The sequence below is a fragment of the Mirounga leonina genome, unplaced genomic scaffold, assembly GCF_011800145.1.
Source record: "Mirounga leonina isolate KUSES-001 unplaced genomic scaffold, KU_Mleo_1.0 Mir_204, whole genome shotgun sequence".
Lineage (NCBI taxonomy): Eukaryota > Metazoa > Chordata > Mammalia > Carnivora > Phocidae > Mirounga > Mirounga leonina.
Window position 1 is genome coordinate 128411 of NW_023270513.1, and position 19737 is coordinate 148147.

Genomic DNA, 19737 nt, shown 5'->3' on the forward strand with positions numbered 1-19737 from the left:
AAGATCTTTTGTGAATGTCTATACATGTATGTTATAGATGTGTGATATTTTTCTACCCTCCAGATGATATTGCCAAACTTAATTTATAAACAGCTCTATTTAATTGGCTTAAAGACAAACAAGAATTTATATAAATCAAGTATACCCTCAGAAGTATAGAAACCAACCCAAATGTTTTTCAAGTTCATGTGAACTAGGATAATCTTCAGTAAATAAAAGCTCATTTGTTTGTTGGTTTAATTAAAACAGGCATGTCTTTAAAGTTATCAGTATTAAATATACTTTTATTCTAGGGCGCCTGGGTGGCTCAGTTGGTTAAGCGACTGCCTTCGGCTCAGGTCATGATCCTGGAGTCCCGGGATCGAGTCCCGCATCGGGCTCCCTGCTCGGCAGGGAGTCTGCTTCTCCCTCTGACCCTCCCCTCTCTCTGTGCTCTCTCTCATTCTCTCTCTCTCAAATAAATAAATAAAGTCTTTAAAAAAAAATTAAAGTGCATGCACTTTAATGTATGTAAATATACTTTTATTCTATCTAGGTTTACTAAAAGTCAAATAAGTTCATGTTGTCTCTGTTATAGAATTTATCAGCAAGAAAGAGAACTTAATATAATGGTTAGCTATATAATATCTCATAAAATTTTCATGACTAATTTAAACATAATTGTTAAGAATAAGTAAGTTAAACAGATGTAAGTAAATGTTTATAAACAGGTTTCCAGCTATGGAATGAATAAGTCATAGGAATAAAAGGCACAACACAGGGAATATACTCAATGATATTGTAAGAGTGTTATATGGTGAAAGATGGTAGCTATACTTATGGTGAGCATAGGATAATGTATAGAGATGTGGAATCACTATGTTGTACATCTGAATCTAATGTAACACTGAAAATCAAGTATCCTCAGAAAATTAAAAGTAAACATTTTAACAATAATTATACTTTATGGTATATCTATTTAAAAATAGTTTCCTAAATCTTTTTGATAAGATAAAACATTAAAGTTATACTGAGAAAAGCTAGATGATGGATATTCATTGAATATCTAAATCATTTTCAAATAAGATAAAACACTGAAATATTAATTATTAAACATAGGTTTATCTACCTTTGGCTTCCTTTTATAGAGGGACAGATATCTAAGTCTATAATTAAACATATTTTGTGCCACTCTGGAAAATTCACTATGAGGAAGAATATACTTCTAAAAATTATGAAATGTACTTATAAATTTTCCAGTCTAATATTGTTTACTTCTTGGTTTTTACTAGAAATTAAGGATTCTAAGGGTTAAGAATTCAAATTAATATATGTAATTAAAACTACTAGAAATAATAAGGGTTCTAAAAACAAGCTATCATATCAATAGTGTACTTATGTAAAACTAAAGCTAAAAATTTTCTTTCATATGCTAAAAGGACAAAATTTTTCTGGATTATTGGTCTGCTCTTGATAAGAAATTATGAAAGGAAAAAAAATAAAAAAATAAAAATAAATTAAAAAAAATTATGAAAGGTTTTTCTTTGCCTTTTAATAATCTACATGGAAAGCAAAGATTTTGTGTCTGACCAAAATAACTTACTATACTTCACATTGTCTTTATCAGGTCTTTAATTAATTAAGAAAACCCAGTCTTCTCAATATTAAGAGAGCTAAGTTTTGTTCAGAACTATGTAACCTTATGTGTTTGCCTTTACCATCTTCTTTGTCACTTTGGTTAAATATATAAAGTATTATTTCATAATGATCTTTGATCCTTTTTAATCAAATGTTCAAACCTTTGACACTTTCTCAAAATCAAATCTAAATGGCATCTTTTTTACCTCAAACTAACTGAGATTTCTCAGAAGGTCCTTGAAAAATCTCAAAGGATTTGTCTCTCACCTTGTAAAAGAGAAATGTTAAACTAATTAGGCTTATTTGGTATGTTAAATTACATGGGGAATATTATTAGGTAAATGATGATAAACTTTCTTAGGTTATATTGTATGGATGTATATTATTGATATAAGTGATCTAGAAATCATGTGAAATTCCTAAAAATACATCTTGGTATAATATCATCAGTCATAATTCCAGTAATTACCATAAAATGTTATATGTCACAGAAATAACCAAATTTTGTTGACAATTCTATTATAGCGAACTATCATCAGATCTTTAACCATGGACATTTGTAAGTCTTTTGCCATTTACAGACAGTTATTATTTACTCTATTGTTTTTGCAAAAGCACTTCATCTTTGGAAAGACTCACGAAAAGAATCTGACAATTACTCTAGAATACAGGTTTCTGATAACTTTACCATTATAAAACTGAACTGAGCAAGAATGTCCAGAACTAATGGAAAAACTGGATTCAAGCAGAACAACAACATGAAGATGAATGAACTAATGAGGATAATTATATTTTTCAAAACATCTTCTTTGAAACATTGCTGGTTCCTTAATGTTTTCTTTTATCCAGATTTAAGGAAACTTTTCTCTCCTAAGCTATCTATGAATTATAGCAATTTTGTAAAGTATAACTAATTAACCAGAACATAACCATTTACTTTTTCTCTTTACCTGATTTCTCCAGAATTTGGAAACTTACTGAGTTTTCTTACTTTCAAGGCAATATAGTTATTTGAATAAGTTCAGTAAGAATCTGTTCTCCTTAGACACAACTGGAAACAATGGTTATGTTACCAATGCTTTGACTGGAATGTTGTATTTGAGAATATGCATAGAATCAAATATGAAGAGACATCTTTAAAGAACTAAGGTTGACTTTATGGACTCAATAAAGCCCCTTGGAAAAACAAGCCTCATACCTTGCTTACAGCATTCCTAGCAGCCTAACCAGGTGAATAAAGGAGGTCACTTCCTGGCAGGCCTAGGGACCTCAGAATATGTTGGGGACCTCATGAAGAGAGGAATTCATCCAAATCTAAAGGTATTCCAGAAGTCTGATGGTGAGTCTTTGGCTTGGTTTCTTAGCCTGGAGAGGGTTTTAAAAGTCCACTCTAAGATTACATATGAAAAGTTACAGCAAAGCAGATTTTAAAAGGGCCTGTATGGTCAATCACTATTTTTGCTACACTCATATAAATAATCAGGCCACTGTAATGGACTAGACTTATTTTGCAAACAAATTAGTCTCACTGGGATTATCTTTGATAGAAATGAGCGTGATTGTAGAAAAAATGAATGTTTCTGTAGAAAATTATAACACAACTCTGAAATATCAAATTCTAGTCCTATTTATTGTCACTGAGATTTTGTTATATAACTCCACACTGGAGTGGATTCTAAATTCTGCTACTTTCCTCAGTTAACCAGGCTACAAGCTATAATTTTCCAAACTAATACGTCCAATTTTCCCCCACCCTTCTATTTAGGAATTATTAAAATAAAGAGTGCTCTTGAACCTCCTTGAAAGGGACTATACCAGGTCCCCCTCACTACCTAGACAGGAGTCAAACTTCTGGAACTTGAACCTTAGGTCCACAACTCTCAATTTAAAAAAGCTCCTTCAGACTCTTGGAGCTCTACACCAGTTAGAGATCTAAAATTATTATTCACTAGGGAGGTTCCTCCCCAGAAGAAGATGGCATCTTGAGGTGAAGAGCTCCCCCAAAATTGTAGATCAGGATTTTCATATCCAAAAGGAAGCCTTTCCTTTTGCCTTTCACTACTTGCTTTTCCTCTCTGTTAATACACAGGAAAACAATGCTCCTTAACTCAGGTGACTATACCTGAATCTACTACTCAAACAATAATTGCCCAAAAAAATCCCTAGACTTTCTGAACAAAGTTGGATAGCCCTTGCTTATCTTTCAGCTGAGAAGACAGGTGTTTGTGCTATGGATAATACCAAATGCTCACTTGGACCGACACTTCTGGGGAAGTTGAGACTCAGCTACATAAGATTACTGAACAACTCACTTGGATTAAGAAAGCAACTTCAATGGGGTCTTTGACTTTGATTCTGATTGGTTTGGGTCTTGGGAACCATGGCTCCAAAGTACACTCCAGACATGTGGAATTATCTTGCTTATAATAATCATAGCAGTCTTGGGGCACCTGGGTGGCTCAGTGGTTAAGCATCTGCCTTCGGCTCAGCTCATGATCTCACGGTCCTGGGATTGAGCCCTGCATCGGGCTCCGTGCTCCTTGGCTCCTCGGGAAGCCTGCTTCTCCCTCTCCCACTCCCCCTGCTTGTGTTCCTTCTCTCGCTCTGTCTCTCTCTGTCAAATAAATAAAGAAAAATCTTTAAAAAAAATAATAATCATAGCAGTCTCCCTGGGACACTGTGTTCTCTTAAAATCTTTAAATGCATGCTCACAGCTGCTAATCATCAAGAAAATGACCTCCCTGAGATTAGAATGTCAGAAAAGGAGCAAAGAGAATGGCCAACTTAAAGAATGTGAACCTGATGTCATGACATATGAATACCACACAGATTCAGAAAAGAAAAAAAAAACCTGTGAGCACCCCAGTGCAGTAGCTGGAAGTAGCACTAGAGCCTTAAATTTTGATCACATCTTCCAATTAGGCTGAGATTCTGTTCAAAAGAGGTGCACTTCTTAAAAAAATAAGAAAACAGGCCCAAAATGAAGTCATTTATGGTAAGCCCCACATTGCCCAAACTGAGACTTAATTATTATTTTGTTTTTCCCAGAAAAGGAATTTTAAACCAGTCCATCAGAAATCACTTAATCAGCACTAGTTAGATGATATGTCCAAAAGACCCCTGTCATTCCCTAAAGGAAAGTAATCTTGTAATAAGCAACCTACCCTTCCTCCTAATATAACTTCCTGTTGCTGCTCCCATCTGCCTATAAAAGTCTTTCATTTTCTCTGCTTGACTTATTTCACTTAGCATAATCCCCTCCAGTTCCATCCATGTCTTTGCAAATGGTGGGTATTCACCCTTTCTGATGGCTGAGTAATATTCCATTGTATATATGAACCACATCTTTATCCATTCCTCTGTTGAAGGGCATCTCGGCTCCTTCCACAGTTTGGATATTGTGGACATTGCTGCTATGAGCATTGGGGTGCAGGTGCCTCTTCTTTGCACTGTGTTTGTATTTTGGGGGTAAATACCTAGTAGTGCAATTGCTGGATCATAGGGTAGCTCTATTTTTAACTTTTTGAGGAACCTCCATACTGTTTTCCAGAGTGGCTGCACCAGCTTGCATTCCCACCGACGGGGTAAGAGGGTTCCCCTTTCTCCACATCCTCACCAACATTTGTTGTTTTCTGCTTTGTTAATTTTTGCCACTCTAACTGCTTTAAAGTGGTATCTCAATGTAATTTTGATTTGAATTTCCCTGATGGCTAATGATGTTGAACATTTATTTTTTCATGTGTCTCTTATCATTTGAGGTCTTCTTTGGAAAAGTGTCTATGCATGTCTTCTGCCCATTTTTTGATTTATTTATTTTTGGGGTGTTGAGTTTGAGAAGTTCTTTATAGATATGGTTTCACTCATATGTCAAACATAAGGGATAGCATGGAGGACATTAGGGAAAGGAAGGAAAACCTGAACTGGGGGAAATCAGGGGGAGATGGACCATGAGAGACTATGGACTCTGGGAAACAATCTGAGGGTTTCAGAGGGGAGGGGGGGTTGGGGGATGGGTTAGCCCAGTGATGGATATTAAGGAGGGCACGTGCTATAATGAGCACTGGGTATTATACGCAAATAATGAATCTTGGAACACTACATCAAAAACTAATGATGTACTGTATGGGGACTAACATAGCATAACAAAAAACGTTGGAGGCGGGGCATGGGGAGTTATTGCTTAATTGCTATAGAATTTCTGTTTGGGATGATGAAAAAGTTTTGGAAATAAATAGTGGTAATGTTTGTACAACACTGTGAATGTAATTAATGTCACAAAACTGTACACTTAACAATGTCTAAAATGGCAATTTTATGTTGTATATATTCTATGACAATAAAAAATTTTTAAAGGAAAAAAAGGTCTTTCATTTTCTACAGAGCCTTGCAGCTCTTTTCTATCTGCTAGACAGAATGCTGCCCAATTCAAATGGATTTATCCTCAAATTAGCTCTTAAAATTTTTAATATGCCTCAGTTTATGTTTTAGCAGTACATGTACCTACCAAGGAATGTAAAATTTTGAGTGCAAGTATAGACTGATCAATCTGTGAAATCCGTTTAGAATGTATACTCACACTTCAATGGGACTTGCTGAGCATTCTTATTCTACAAATTTTGCTGATTTCTTTTTTTTTAAGATTTATTTATTTATTTGAGAGAGCAAGAATGAGAGAGAGAGAGAGAGTACATGAGAGGGGGGAGGGTCAGAGGGAGAAGCAGGCTCCTCGCCGAGCAGGGAGCCTGATGCGGGACTCGATCCAGGGACTCCAGGATCATGACCTGAGCCGAAGGCAGTCGCTTAACCAACTGAGCCACCCAGGTGCCCCAAATTTTACTGATTTCTAATGTCAGTTTTTATTTGAAAAAGTATGTGAAAAATTGTTAAATGTAACTGGCAATTAATGACTTGTACCATTATTAAAAGTACATGAGAAATAAATGGATATGGAACAATAGCTGGATTTTGCTGTAGCCAGCACTGTGTCATAAGTATTGTGACTTTTGGAATTATCATTACAGCACTCATTCATTCCACAAATATTTCTTATGTCGGCCATTGTGCTGGATATTAGATTCCTAGAGATCCAAGCATCTTGTGGAAAAAAAAAAATAGACTGAGGAATGCTAGAGTATGTACTACCTACCTGAGAATTCTGTAAATGCAATTTTCCCAGATGACAACTAGATTTGATCTAGAGAAGACTAGTCTTTTATTTCTGATTGAATTGACTAGTTACTTGTATCTGAAAGGGTCTCCAATGTGAGCTAATGGGAGACATTTTATGAAAGTAAATTGACAGTATATCAGAATGGAAGGCAAGGGATATGTGAAGCATGAGAGAAAAATAAAAGATAAAGAGAGGTAAAGAGCAGCCATAAACACTAGTGTCTATCATATAGTAGACATTCAATAAACACTGAATGAATCAATAGATGAAATGGCGTGAACTGTAAGACTGGTCTAAGGAAAGTAGAAAGGGGTTCATAAATCAAGACAGGAGGAGGCAGAAGATAAGCAATAAGACTAGGAGGAAAATGAGAACCAGTGGAGTTCAGAAAGAGAAAACGACACATACACTCTGTATCAGAAAAGAAGAATACTTTTACATTATCCCAAAGTTAATATATTCTTCTTACATAATTCATATAAATAGTATGAAAGACCTTGGTTCAAGAAGCAGGCTGTTCTTTCAAAATGGAACTGTGATTTCTCTTTTCCAATTGCCTGTACTGTCAGGTGGAAATCAACAGAACCCTGGATTGGGGATATTCCAGAGTTTATTCTGGGAGGAAAATGTAGGACTATATCCATGAACAATATGGCTGCTGCTAGACTCTATGCTTCATGAGGAATGGGATTTCTGTCTGTCTGTTCACTGCTATATAACTACCACCTGATACAGTGCCTGGCACATAGGAAACAAGGACAGTAGTCAGCTCCTAGAAGCTACAAAAGGCAAAGGAACAGATTATCCTTTAGAGCCCCCAGAGTGAATGCAACCCCACCAATACCTTGATTTTAACTCCATAAGACTGACTGGTGAAAGTAGCAATAGGACATCAGTGCAAAAAGTTCCCTGGTTCCTTATTCATGGTGAGATAGCAGATAGACTCTCCAAATGAGAAACCCAGCAGCAGGTAGCACGTAGGGTAAGGAGGTTACCAGTTTGTTATGTCAAAACTTTAACGTTTTTGTAAGATAAGATACGCCTGACACAAATATTTCTTTCCCACTTTTCACACATTGACAAGAATGCTAGAAAAGGGCAATATGTTGGTTGGGAACTGAAGATGAATTTGGTATCCATTATTCAGATTTTAAGAAAACAATTGAAAAAACAAATATTCACAGCACAGACTTTATTTCCAGCTTCAAAACTGAAGGCAAATAAAGAATTTAAAACAGGACAATGTTAAATAACTATTTACAAATTATTCCAGCCTCTTAATGTCACTGGTTCAAAGCACACGTGATCTGAGAATATTCAACGTACCTATTTAGGTTACTAAGTATATTTGTGATTAAGGTACTGAACCTATATAAGTTCTTAAATACATGCACACACACACACACACACACACACCTGACCTTAGGAATAAAAATGCCTTCATATGTATTGAAAGGTAAAACTCCCCACTATACTTGAGTATAATAAAGGTTATTAACCTACAGAGTTGCTTTACACATAAATGCACAGAGTTCAACTTATGCAGCTCCTAAAGTGGAGTGTGATATGGTTTTGTTTAATTTCCTAGGGGTATTATGTCTCTGTTACTCAAAAACCTCATATACTTTGAAGTTGCTTCTTTTCAATATATATTTATTATCTATTTGTCTAGATACATGTGAGTTTAATACTAAATGTAAGTCTTTAGATGCTGAATAGTTATGATTTTTTTTAATTTTATTATGTTATGTTAGTCACCATATAGTAGAACATTAGTTTTTGATGTAGTGTTCCATGATTCATTGTTTTCACGTAACACCCAGTGTTCCACGCAATATGTGCCCTCCTTAATACCCATCACTGGGCTAACCCATCCCCCTTCTCCCCTACCCTCTAAAACCCTGTTTGTTTCTCGGACTCCATAGTCTCTCATGGTTCATCTTGCCCTCTGATCCCCCCCTTCATTTTTCCCTTCCTTCTCCTAATGTCCTCCATGCTATTCCTTATGTTCCACAAATAAGTGAAACCCTGTGATAATTGACTTTCTCTGCTTGACTTATTTCATCTCCTCCAGTCCCATCCATGTTGATGTAAAAGTTGGGTATTCATCCTTTCTGATGGCTGAGTCATATTCCATTGTATATAGGGACTACGTCTTCGCTATCCATTCATCTGTTGAAGGGCATCTCGGCTCTTTCCACAGTTTGGCTATTACAGACATTGCTGCTATAAACATTGGGGGGCATGTGGCCCTTCTTTTCACTACATCTGTATCTTTGGGGTAAATACCCAGGACTGCAATTGCGGGGTCATAGGGTAGCTCTATTTTTAATTTTTTGAGGAACCTCCACACTGTTTACCAAAGTGGCTGTACCAACTTGCATTCCCACCAACAGTGTTAAGAGGTTCCCCTTTCTCAACAACCTCTCCAACATTTGTTGTTTCTTCCCTTGTCAATTTTTGACATTCTAACTGGTGTAAGGTGGTATCTCAATGTTGCTTTGCTTTGAATTTCCTTGATGGCTAATGATGATGAAGATTTTTTCATGTGTCTGTTAGCCATTTGTATGTCTTCTTTTGAAAAGTGTCTGTTCAGATCTTCTGCCCATTCTTTGAGTTGATTATTTGTTTTTTGGGTGCTGAGTTTGAGAAGTTCTTTATAGATCTCAGATATCAGCCCTTTGTCTATAGTGTCATTTGCAAATATCTTCTCCCATTCTGTGGGTTGCCTCTTTGTTTTGTTGACTGTTTCTTTTGCTGTGCAGAAGCTTTTTATCTTGATAGAGTCCCAAAAGTTCATTTTCCCTTTTGTTTAACTTCCCTTTGGAGATTTCTAGTAATCTTCAAAGAAGTTGATGCGGCTGATGTCAAAGACATTACTGCCTATGTTCTCCACTAGGATGTTGATGGATTCCTGTCTCACATTGAGATCTTTCAACCATTCTGAGTTTATCTCTGTGTATGGTGTTAGAGAATGGTTGAGTTTCATTCTTCTGTGTATAGCTCTCCAATTTTCCCAGCACCATTTATTAAAGACACTGTTTTTTTCCATTGCATATTTTTTCCTGCTTTGTCGAAGATTATTTGACCATAGAGTTGAGGGTCCATATTTGGGCTCTCTATTCTGTTCCACCGGTCTATATGTCTGTTTTGTGCCAGTACCATGCTTTCAGTCTCGATATATCTTTAGGTTCAGAATGAGTCTCTTGTAGACAGCATATGGATGGGTCCTGTCTTTTTATCCAGTCTGCGACCCTGTGCCATTTTATGGGAGCATTTAGGCCATTCATGTTGAGAGTGATTATTGAAAGATATGAATTTGTCATCATGCTGCCTGTGAAGTCCTATTTCTATAGATTTTTTCTGTAAATTTCTGTTGTATATCTCTCTTGGGGTCTTTCTCCTTTTATAGAACCCCCCTTAATATTTCTTACAGGGCTGACTTAGTGGTCACATATTCTTTCAGTTTCTGCCAGTCGTGGAAGCTCTGCATCTCTCCATCCATTCTAAATGAAAGCCTTGCCAGATAAGGTATTCTTGGCTGCATGTTCTTCTCATTTAGTACCCTGAATATGTCTTGCCAGCCCCTTCTGGCTTGCTAGGTCTCTGTGGATAGGTCTGACATTATTCTGATGCTTCTCCCTCTGTACCTAAGGAATCTCTTCCCCCTAACTGCCCTTAAGATGGTTTCCTTGGTTCTAAGATTTGCGAGTTTTACTATTACATGCCAGGGTGTTGGCCTGTTTTCCTTGATCTTGGGAGGGGTCCTCTCTGCTTCTAGGACGTGAATGTTTGTTTCATTCCCCAGATTAGGGAAGTTCTCAGCTAGGATTTGCTCAAATATATCTTCTCGTCCTCTCTCTTTCTCCATCCCCTCAGGGATCCCAATAATTCTGACCTTGGAACGTTTCATGGCGTCACTTACTTCTCTAATTCTGTTTTCATGGGTTTTGAGCTGTTTTTCCCAGGCCTCCTTTTTTTACTTCTTCTCTATCAGTTGGTCTTCTAGATCACTAATTCGTTTTTCTGCCTCATTTATCCTAGCTGTAAGAGTACCTAGATTGGATCTCATTGATAGCATTTTTAAGTTCTGCCAATTCAGCTTTCATTTCTGCCCTTAGAGACTCTATGTTGCCGTTAATCAATTTCTCCATTCTAGCCATTGTCTTCACAATTGCTACCCTGAATTCCATTTCTGACATCTTGGTTATTATCTGTATCCATTTGTAAATCTGTGGCAGAAGTCACAGTCTCTGAGTCTTTCCTATTTTGGGGGCTCCTCCTCCTAGTCATTCTGTTGAGGGTTGGTTGAGAGAATGTACAGAGTCCAAATTATTTACCACAACCCAAGCATGATGCACTGGTTTTATAGGGACCTTAGGGTTGTCAGCCTCTTGTTCTCCCATCCTGTCTTCTCGGGAAGGGGCCTGCCACACTGTTACTCAGGTAACCCTGTTTGGGCAGATTTGCCATGATCCCTGTGGGGGGGATGGGCTCAGTGAAAACTGGTTTTGGGGGGCTTTTGTTCTCTGGTGGCTTTCCACGTTTCTTCCAAGAGTCAGAGCAGAATAGACCAATTCCAACCATCTGCCTCAGAGCAGAGAGATCACCGTCTGTTCTTCAGTGAGTTCTCCAGGCCACACTATGTCCGTTTCTGTCAGCACTGCTATAAACTACAGCGTCCTGGGCTGTGGGCCCCTCAGCAGCGCTCCAGTCCTTGCCTGCAGGTCAGGGCACATCTCTACCCTTTATGCTTCTAAAATCGCCAGCTGCCCCCAGGTCGCATGCATGGCCCCGCCACTCTGGTTTTAGTCTGGGGGACTGCCCTAAAGTCCTTTCCCCATTGCTACCTGTCTGCGAGTCTGTGCCCCATCCCCAGCACGGGAGGCTTTCGCTCACCAGTGGTGCAAGATCCCAAAGGCTCCCTCCCCCTTCCATTTATCTTCTGGTAAGTCCCCACGGAATCACAGCCCCCCGCTTCATACCTCAAAACCAACTGTCTGCAATATTCTGTTTGTAGAGATCCAGATATATCTTCTTACATCTCAGGCTGATTTCGTGGGTGTTCAGAGTGGTCTGGTAGGTATCCAGGTCAATTCAGGGGACTGGTTGGAATAGGGTCCCCTATTCCTCTACCACCTTTTTTTCCGCTCCAAGTATGATTTTTTTGGAAAAAAATATCACTATAATTTCTATTGCATTTAACTGTCTACATACGATTATATTAGGTGTTCCATTTAGTTTCTGAAAATTAAATGTATTTTTTAATAGCATAAAGATAAAAGGAGAAATTTTAAAACCTAAATAATTAACATCTTACCAATTATATGCTACTTTACTCACTATGTTCATTTCTCCTCTGTTTAGTTCAGCAGGCCTCTGGCATTAGGTAACAGTATTGTGGGAATAATGTTCTTCCATGTATGGCTTCCTAGCTAGAATCAACTTCATAAAGGACACATATCCATACATCCAGTCTCACTGCTCTATCTCACCCCTCTGTTCCAGTCATTGTGAAATACTCTCTGGAGCACAAGATTTTAGAGTCCCACTGAAGGAACACTACCTGTAATGTGCTAGGTACAGTGGTATTATCATGTGCATGATTATGATTATCAAGATTATAATACAAATATATGTAATTATTATAATATGCATTATCATTAATAAGATGACTAGGACTTGATAAGGGGTGGAGAAGCAGAACACTTAGATGCAGTACCAAGCTGTTTCTGAGGTAATCAGATTAGCTTCTCTGTGTTTAGTTTATGATGGATTCAGCATGAGTGAAGATGCTACCCCTTCATTTTGTAGGATCTGTTAACATAGAGCATAATGGGTATTGAGGAGGGCACATGCCGTGATGAGCACTGGGTGTTATACACAACTAATGAATCATTGAACACTACATCAAAAACTAATGATGTACTATGCAGTGGCTAACTGAACATAATAAAAAAAACATAGAGCATAATGCAACAATCTTGGGTGGGGGAGGAATGTGACTAACCCAATGATGGACTGAATGAAAAATAATTATTGAGGGCGCCTGGGTGGCTCAGTTGGTTGAGCGACTGCCTTCGGCTCAGGTCATGATCCTGGAGTCCCTGGATCGAGTCCCGCATCGGGCTCCCTGCTCGGCAGGGAGCCTGCTTCTGCCTCTGACCCTCCCCCCTCTCATGTGCTCTCTCTCTCTCATTCTCTCTGTCTCAAATAAATAAATAAATCTTTAAAAAAAAAAAAAAAGAAAAATAATTATTGATTGTGGATGTGTTTCCCCCTCCCATTGACTTTGTGGTCTGTGTTATATTTTATTTGGCAAAAAGACAGATTTTCAGTTGGGCAAAGAATAGAAGCTTTTAGTGAAGAACAAAAAAAAGCCCCCAGTCATGTGTTATAGGAGATGCTATAAAGAAAGTAGTCTAAGGGTTGTTTAAGTTAAAAAACATAGCTGGAAGTGTACCTTTGACTTGCATAGAGCATGAGACTTAAGGAAAGAGATAAAAACATGCTGTGCTAGCAAAAGGAAAGGAATACTCTTCTTCCCAGGATAAATCATGATGAGCCTATATGGAGCCAAGGCAGCTGGCCCCTAATGGCGTGGAAATAGATCAGGGTAGGGTGAAAAGAAGCAAGAATACTTTGAGGATCCCAGTGAGCACCCCCAGAAGACATAATATACAAGAAGCTTAGAAAGGAAATCACCCCATACAAATACAAATTTTAAGTTAGCAGAAAGACAGTCTTTCCTATAAAATGTAGGCCCCACGAAGGTAGTAAATGCAAGTGATATGTTCACTCTAATCTACATCCTTGAGCAAAATGCCTGACCCTTAGTTAGATACTCAAATTATTTGCTAAATGAATAAGGATCACCAAATATAGAATTAGAATTGGGGAAAGGATCAGAGTTTACCACTTTTATGCATAAATAAGTAAAACTGACACTGTTTTATATTATATGTATAAATATTTATATCCAGAAATTCTTGGTCTACTTTTCAGATATTCATGTAAGTAATGATATTTGGAACTTGATGTTGAATAGATGCAATATGCCAACCCTGTCATTTTCTTTGATATATAAATCAAATTGTATTGCCATGTATGATTTGAGGGAACCATTTCAGTCCTATTGAAGCCTGTAAAAGAATCAGTAGGATATTGAGCATGACACATGTTTTAGCTTATTATATATTAGGTAGAAGAATGTAGTGATACTAGACAGAGAATTCTAAACAGTTAATCTGATTTCAATAATTTTTCAGAGATTTGTTCTGGGCCATGCTTTAAGCCCTTTCATAAATAAAAAAGTGTCCTATAGCTTATAAAATGTAATGTAAATGGCCTGGAATAGGACAATGTGATTTTTTAAGTCAAGAATATAAAGTGATAAATGCAAACAAATGCTGAGGCAATAATGATGTACTCTATAATACAAAAACTCTATACCTGCCATTATTACATGCTGTAGCATCCTCAAATACTAACAGGGTTAGGTTGTCAGGCCTACAGGGTTATGGAAGGTAAGCTATGCATCACAGAAAAGACCAAAAATATGTGCTTTATTCAAAGTGCAGCTCTCCACAGTCAATTTGTTTTCTGATGCTTTATGAAAACTGAGATTATCAGATAGTTCACTACCATTCACAAAAGGAAGAACAGCAGGTTTGCGGAAAGATAAAAACAATTAAGTTTAGTTCTGGACATGTCAAATATATGTATCTGTGAAACATGTATGTAGAGAGAGAGTCTGCGACAATTCCAATTCTGATTCCTTCGGCCCTTGGAGCTTAATACTTGTGCCATGATCAGTTTTGTTCATATAACAGAGTATGCTATACAGATATGATCATTACAATGTACCATGATCTAAATATGTTTGGGAAGCACAGGTCCAGTGAGAAACTAGATACATTGCAGTTAGAACTCAGGAGATGATGTCTAGGCTAGAGATTTTGGGGTGCTAGTAAAACCCCACAGAGGGACTTCTACTCCAGGCCATGTTGGAGTAACTGGTACTATACTTGCTCTCCTGTTGTAACAATTAGAAAATTGGACAAAATAAAAGAAAGAGCTGTTTGACAATGACTCTGAAAAAAAGGGAAACAAATAAAATAAGTCCTACCATTGTCACCACTTGCTACCTGAAAGCACATTCTGAATGGTAGCATAGGGAGCTTGGAAGTCTTGCTGAGCATGGAAGTCTTGCTCAGGTGGAAGAGACAAACACTGGAGTTTAGAGAGGCTGAGGCAGCTAGAATTTGCAGGGCAGTGTACCAGAAAAGAGAGAGTTGTATAGAGGAGAACTAAAAAAAAAAAAAAAATTTTCTATGAGTCTCCTTGAGTCTGTCCATTGAATACTAAGCCATGAGTGGCCAAGATAAAAATGTATGAGCTAGGGCACCTGGGTGGCTCAGTCAGTTGAGCATCTGACTCTTCATTTTGGCTCAGGTCATGATCTCAGAGTCATGGGATTGAGCCCCACATTGGGCTCTGCACTCAGTACAGAGTCTGCTTGAGTTTCTTTCCCTCTCCCTCTGCCTCCCCCTCTGCTCGTCCCCCGGCCTGTGCTCTCTCTCTCTCTCTCTAAAATAAATTAAAAATAAATAAATAATCTTTAAAAGAAAGTCTATGAGGTTAGCCAATGAAATATCAGGGAATTTTAAGCTGAACAATTCCAAGAAGCGATGCAGAGCTGGGAGATGTTTAAGTTCCAACCAGTAAGAATGAGGAGAAAAAAGAAAGCAGACTTTAGTAGTAGGATTAACCTTGCCAGTAAAAGTTACCTTATATTTGTCCTAACAAGCTTAAAAAGAAGCCTCAAATGGACGAAGTTGATCTACAAATAACTACCTAAAAAACAAATTTCAATACTCTTTAACAGAAGTCAACAAAATCAAGACATGCAATACCCATGATTTTCAGGATCTAATCAAAATTGCTAGACATACTCTTAAGAGGGAAGTATATACCAATACATTAGGCCTACTTCAAGAAGCAAGAAAAATCTCAAATATACAACCTAACGTTACACCTAAAGGAGCCAGAAAAAGAGGAATAAATGAAGCCTAAAACCAGCAGAAGAAGAGAAATAACAAAGATTAGAGCAGAAGAAATGATATAGAAGCAAAAGAAACCAATAGAACAGAACAATGAAACCAGAAGCTGTTTCTTTGAAAAAATAAATAAAATTGATGAACTCCTAGCCAGGCTTATTAAAAAGAAAAGAGAAATCACCCAAATAAATAAAATCAAAAATGAGAAAGAAGAAATAACAACCAATACCACAGAAAGACAATTATAAGAGAATATTATGAAAAAAATATATGCCAACAAAGTGGACAACCTTGAAGAAGTGGATAAATTTCCAGAAACATATAAATTACCAGAACTGAAACAGGAAGAAATAGAAAACTTGAACAGACTGAAAACCACTAAAAAATTGAGTCAGTAATCAAAAATCTCCCAACAAACAGAAGTCCAGGGCCAGATGGCTTCACAAGGGAATTCCACCAAACATTTAGAGAAGAGTTAATACTTATTCTTCTCAAACTATTCCAAAAACTAGAAGAGGAAGGAAAACTTCCAAATTCATTCTTGAGGCCAGCATCTTCCTGATACCAAAAGCAGATAAAGACTCCACTGAAAGAGAGAACTATAGGCAAATATCCTTGATGAACATGGATGTAAAAATTCTCAACAAGATACTAGCAAATTGAATCCTTAACAGTACACTAAAAGAACCATTTGGCATGATCAAGTGGGATTTATTCCTGGGCTGCAAGTGCTTCAATATTCACAAGTCAATCAACATGATAGACCACATTAATAAAAGAAAGGATAAGACCATATGATCCTTTCAATAGATGCAGAAAATGCATTTGACAAAGTACAACATCCATTCATAACAATCCTCAAAAAGGTAGGATTAAAGGGAATACCTAAGCAAAATAAAGGCCATATATGAAAAACCCACAGCTAATATCCTCAATGGGGAAAAACTGATAGCTTTTCTTCTACAGTGAGGAACAACACAGGAATGCCCACTCTCACCACTAATAACATAGTACTGGAAGTCTTAGCCACAGCAATCAGACAACAAGAGAAAAATAAAAGGCATCCAAATTGGCAAGGAAGAAGTCAAATGTTCACTATCTGCCAATGACATGAGACTGTATTTAGAAACCCTGAAAGACTACACCAAAAACTTGCTAGAAATGATAAATGAATTCAGTAAAGTCGCAGGATACAAAAACAATGTACAGAAATCTGTTTTATTTCTATGCACCAATAATGAAGCAGCAGGAAGAGAAATCAAGGAATTGATCCCATTTGCAATTGCACCAAAAAGCATAACATACCTAGGAATAAACGTAACTGAAGAGGTAAATGATGTGTACTCTGAAAACTAGAAAACACTGATGAAAGAAATTGAAGATGACACAAAGAAATGGAAAAAGATCCCATGCTCATGGATTTGAAGAATAAATATTATGAAAATGTCTATAGTACCCAAAGCAGCCCCTATCAAATTACCAACGTCATTTTTCACACAGCTAGAACAAAGAATCTTAAAATTTGTATGGGATCAAAAAGACCCTGAATAGCCAAAGCAATCCCAAAAAAGCAAAGCAAAGCTGAAGTCATCACAATTTTGGACTTCAAGTTATAGCAAAGCTGTAGGGATCAAGACAGTATGGTACTGGCACAAAAAATGGACACACAGATCAATGGAACAGAATAGAAAACTTAGAAATGTACCCACAACTGTATGGTTAGTTAATCTTCAATAAAGCAGGAAAGAAAATCAATGGAAAAAAGACGGTGTCTTCAACAAATGGTATTGCGAAAACTGGTAATCTACATGAAAAAGAATGAAACTGGAATGCTTTCTTACACCATTCACAAAAATAAAAATGGAGTAAAGGCCTAAATGTGAGACAGGAAACCATCAAAATCCTAGAGAAGAACACAGGCAGTAACCTCTTTTATATCAGCCGTGGCAACTTCTTACTAGATATGTTTCCCTGAGGTAAGGGAAATAAAAGCAAAAATAAACTATTGGGACTTCACCAAAATAAAAAGCTTCTGCACAGCAAAGTAAATGATCAATAAAACTAACAGGCAGCCTATGGAATGGGAGAAGGTATTTGCAAATGACATATCTGATAAAGGGTTAGTATCCAAAATCTATAAAGATCTTATAAAACTGAACACTCAAAAAACAAATAATTGTTTAAAAAAAAGGGCAGAAGACATGAGTAGAAATTTTTCCAAAAAAGACAAATAGATGGCCAACAGACACATGAAAAGATGCTCAACATCACTCATCATCAGGGAAATACAAATCAAAACTACAATGAGATATCACTTCACACTAGCCGGAATGGCTAAAATTAACAACACAAGAAACAACAGGTATTGACAAGGATGTAGATAAAGGGGAACCCTCTTGCAGTGTTGGTGGGAATGCAAAGAGGTACAACCACTCTGGAAAACCATGCGGAGGTTCCTCAAAAAGTTTAAAATAGAACTACCCTATGATCTAGCAATTGTGCTACTGGGTATTTACCCAAAAAATACTAATTCAAAGTATAAGCACCCCAATGTTTATAGCAGTACTATGAATATAAGTCAAAATATGGAAGGAGCCCAAATGTCCATTGACTGTTGAATAGATAAAGAAGATGTGGTCTATATACATAATGGAATATTACTCAGCCATCAAAAAGGAATGAAATCTTGCCATCTGTAACTGCATGCATGGAGCTAGGGAGCATTATGCTAAGCCAAATAAGTCAGTCAGAGAAAGACAAATACCATATGATTTCACTCATTTGTGTAATTTAAGAAACCAAACAAGTGAGCATAGGGGGAAAAAAAGAGAGAGGCAAACCAAGAATAGACTCAACTGTAGTGAACAAAGTGATGGTTATCAGAGGGGAGGTGGGTAGGGGGATAGGTTAAACAGGTGACGGGGATTAAGGATTATATTTGTGATGAGCAATTGGTGTTATACGGAAGTGCTGAATCACTATATTATACATGTGGAACTACTATTACACTGTACGTTAACTAACTGGAATTTGAATAAAAACTTTAAAAATCACTAGACATGTAAAAAGGGAAAAAAATGTCATGCATTACCAAGTTAATATTTATTCATTAGGAATATATGTAGAGGAAGAAGCAAAGGGTGGCAAAGATGGAATGCTGGAAAATACCCAGCCAAGATTTAGAAGATGAGAAGAAGAAAAAGGATCTGACAAGAGTCACTTGAAAGGTTTAATACAAGATTTTAGAAAAGTCACAAGATGTTGAGTCACAAGAAGTCACATTAGGGAGAAAGTTTCAAAAAGGAGGGAACAGTCAACAAGGAGATCCAGCAAGACAGAGTCTGAAAATCGTCCACTGGATTTCACAGAAGATACCTTCTAAGCCTGGCAAAAGTAGTTCTAGTGGAGAGGTTGGGGTAGAAGCCAGATTGCAAAGGTTCTGAGATGTCAATATGATGTGGAGAAGGAGAGATGCTAGTTGTTTCAAGGCAAGATTGTCTCTGAGCCTGGGTAGGCAAATATGCATACATTTTTCCTTTGAAAATATTTCTTAAACATTCTACAACCTTTTTTAGCAATGTCTCCTTTCTCTTATAGACATTTATTTTTAATACACAATTTCCAATAAGAATTATGAAATTAAAATTGTTACCAAAAAAGGCATTCAGCAGCTTCTGAACCTGAATGTTGCTGCCCACAGTACGGTATAATCCCTCTGTCTTGATCCCTAGGGAAAGAAATTGAGGTCAGTTTTGTTTCCATAGCTAGAGCTTTCACTTTCCTCAGGGTTGAGAAAGTAGGTACTTATACCCTGGTGTCAGTTCAAATAGGAAAGTGTCTCCCTACCCTCTGCAAGCTCCCCAGCCTTCCCCTGCAATAGGGGAACTGTTT

At 37.2% G+C, this 19737-nt stretch overlaps 1 protein-coding gene across 1 annotated transcript in view; it reads right to left on the minus strand.

Annotated features, from left to right (window-relative positions):
- The window catches only part of OPHN1 (oligophrenin 1), a gene marked incomplete at its 3' end in the record, with an annotated part of 473440 nt that overhangs the window by 118150 nt on the left and 335553 nt on the right, over positions 1-19737 (minus strand). The window contains exon 15 of the mRNA XM_035028614.1: positions 19499-19573. Within this exon, the coding sequence (XP_034884505.1) occupies positions 19499-19573 (75 nt within the window). The remainder of the gene's footprint in view (positions 1-19498; positions 19574-19737) is intronic.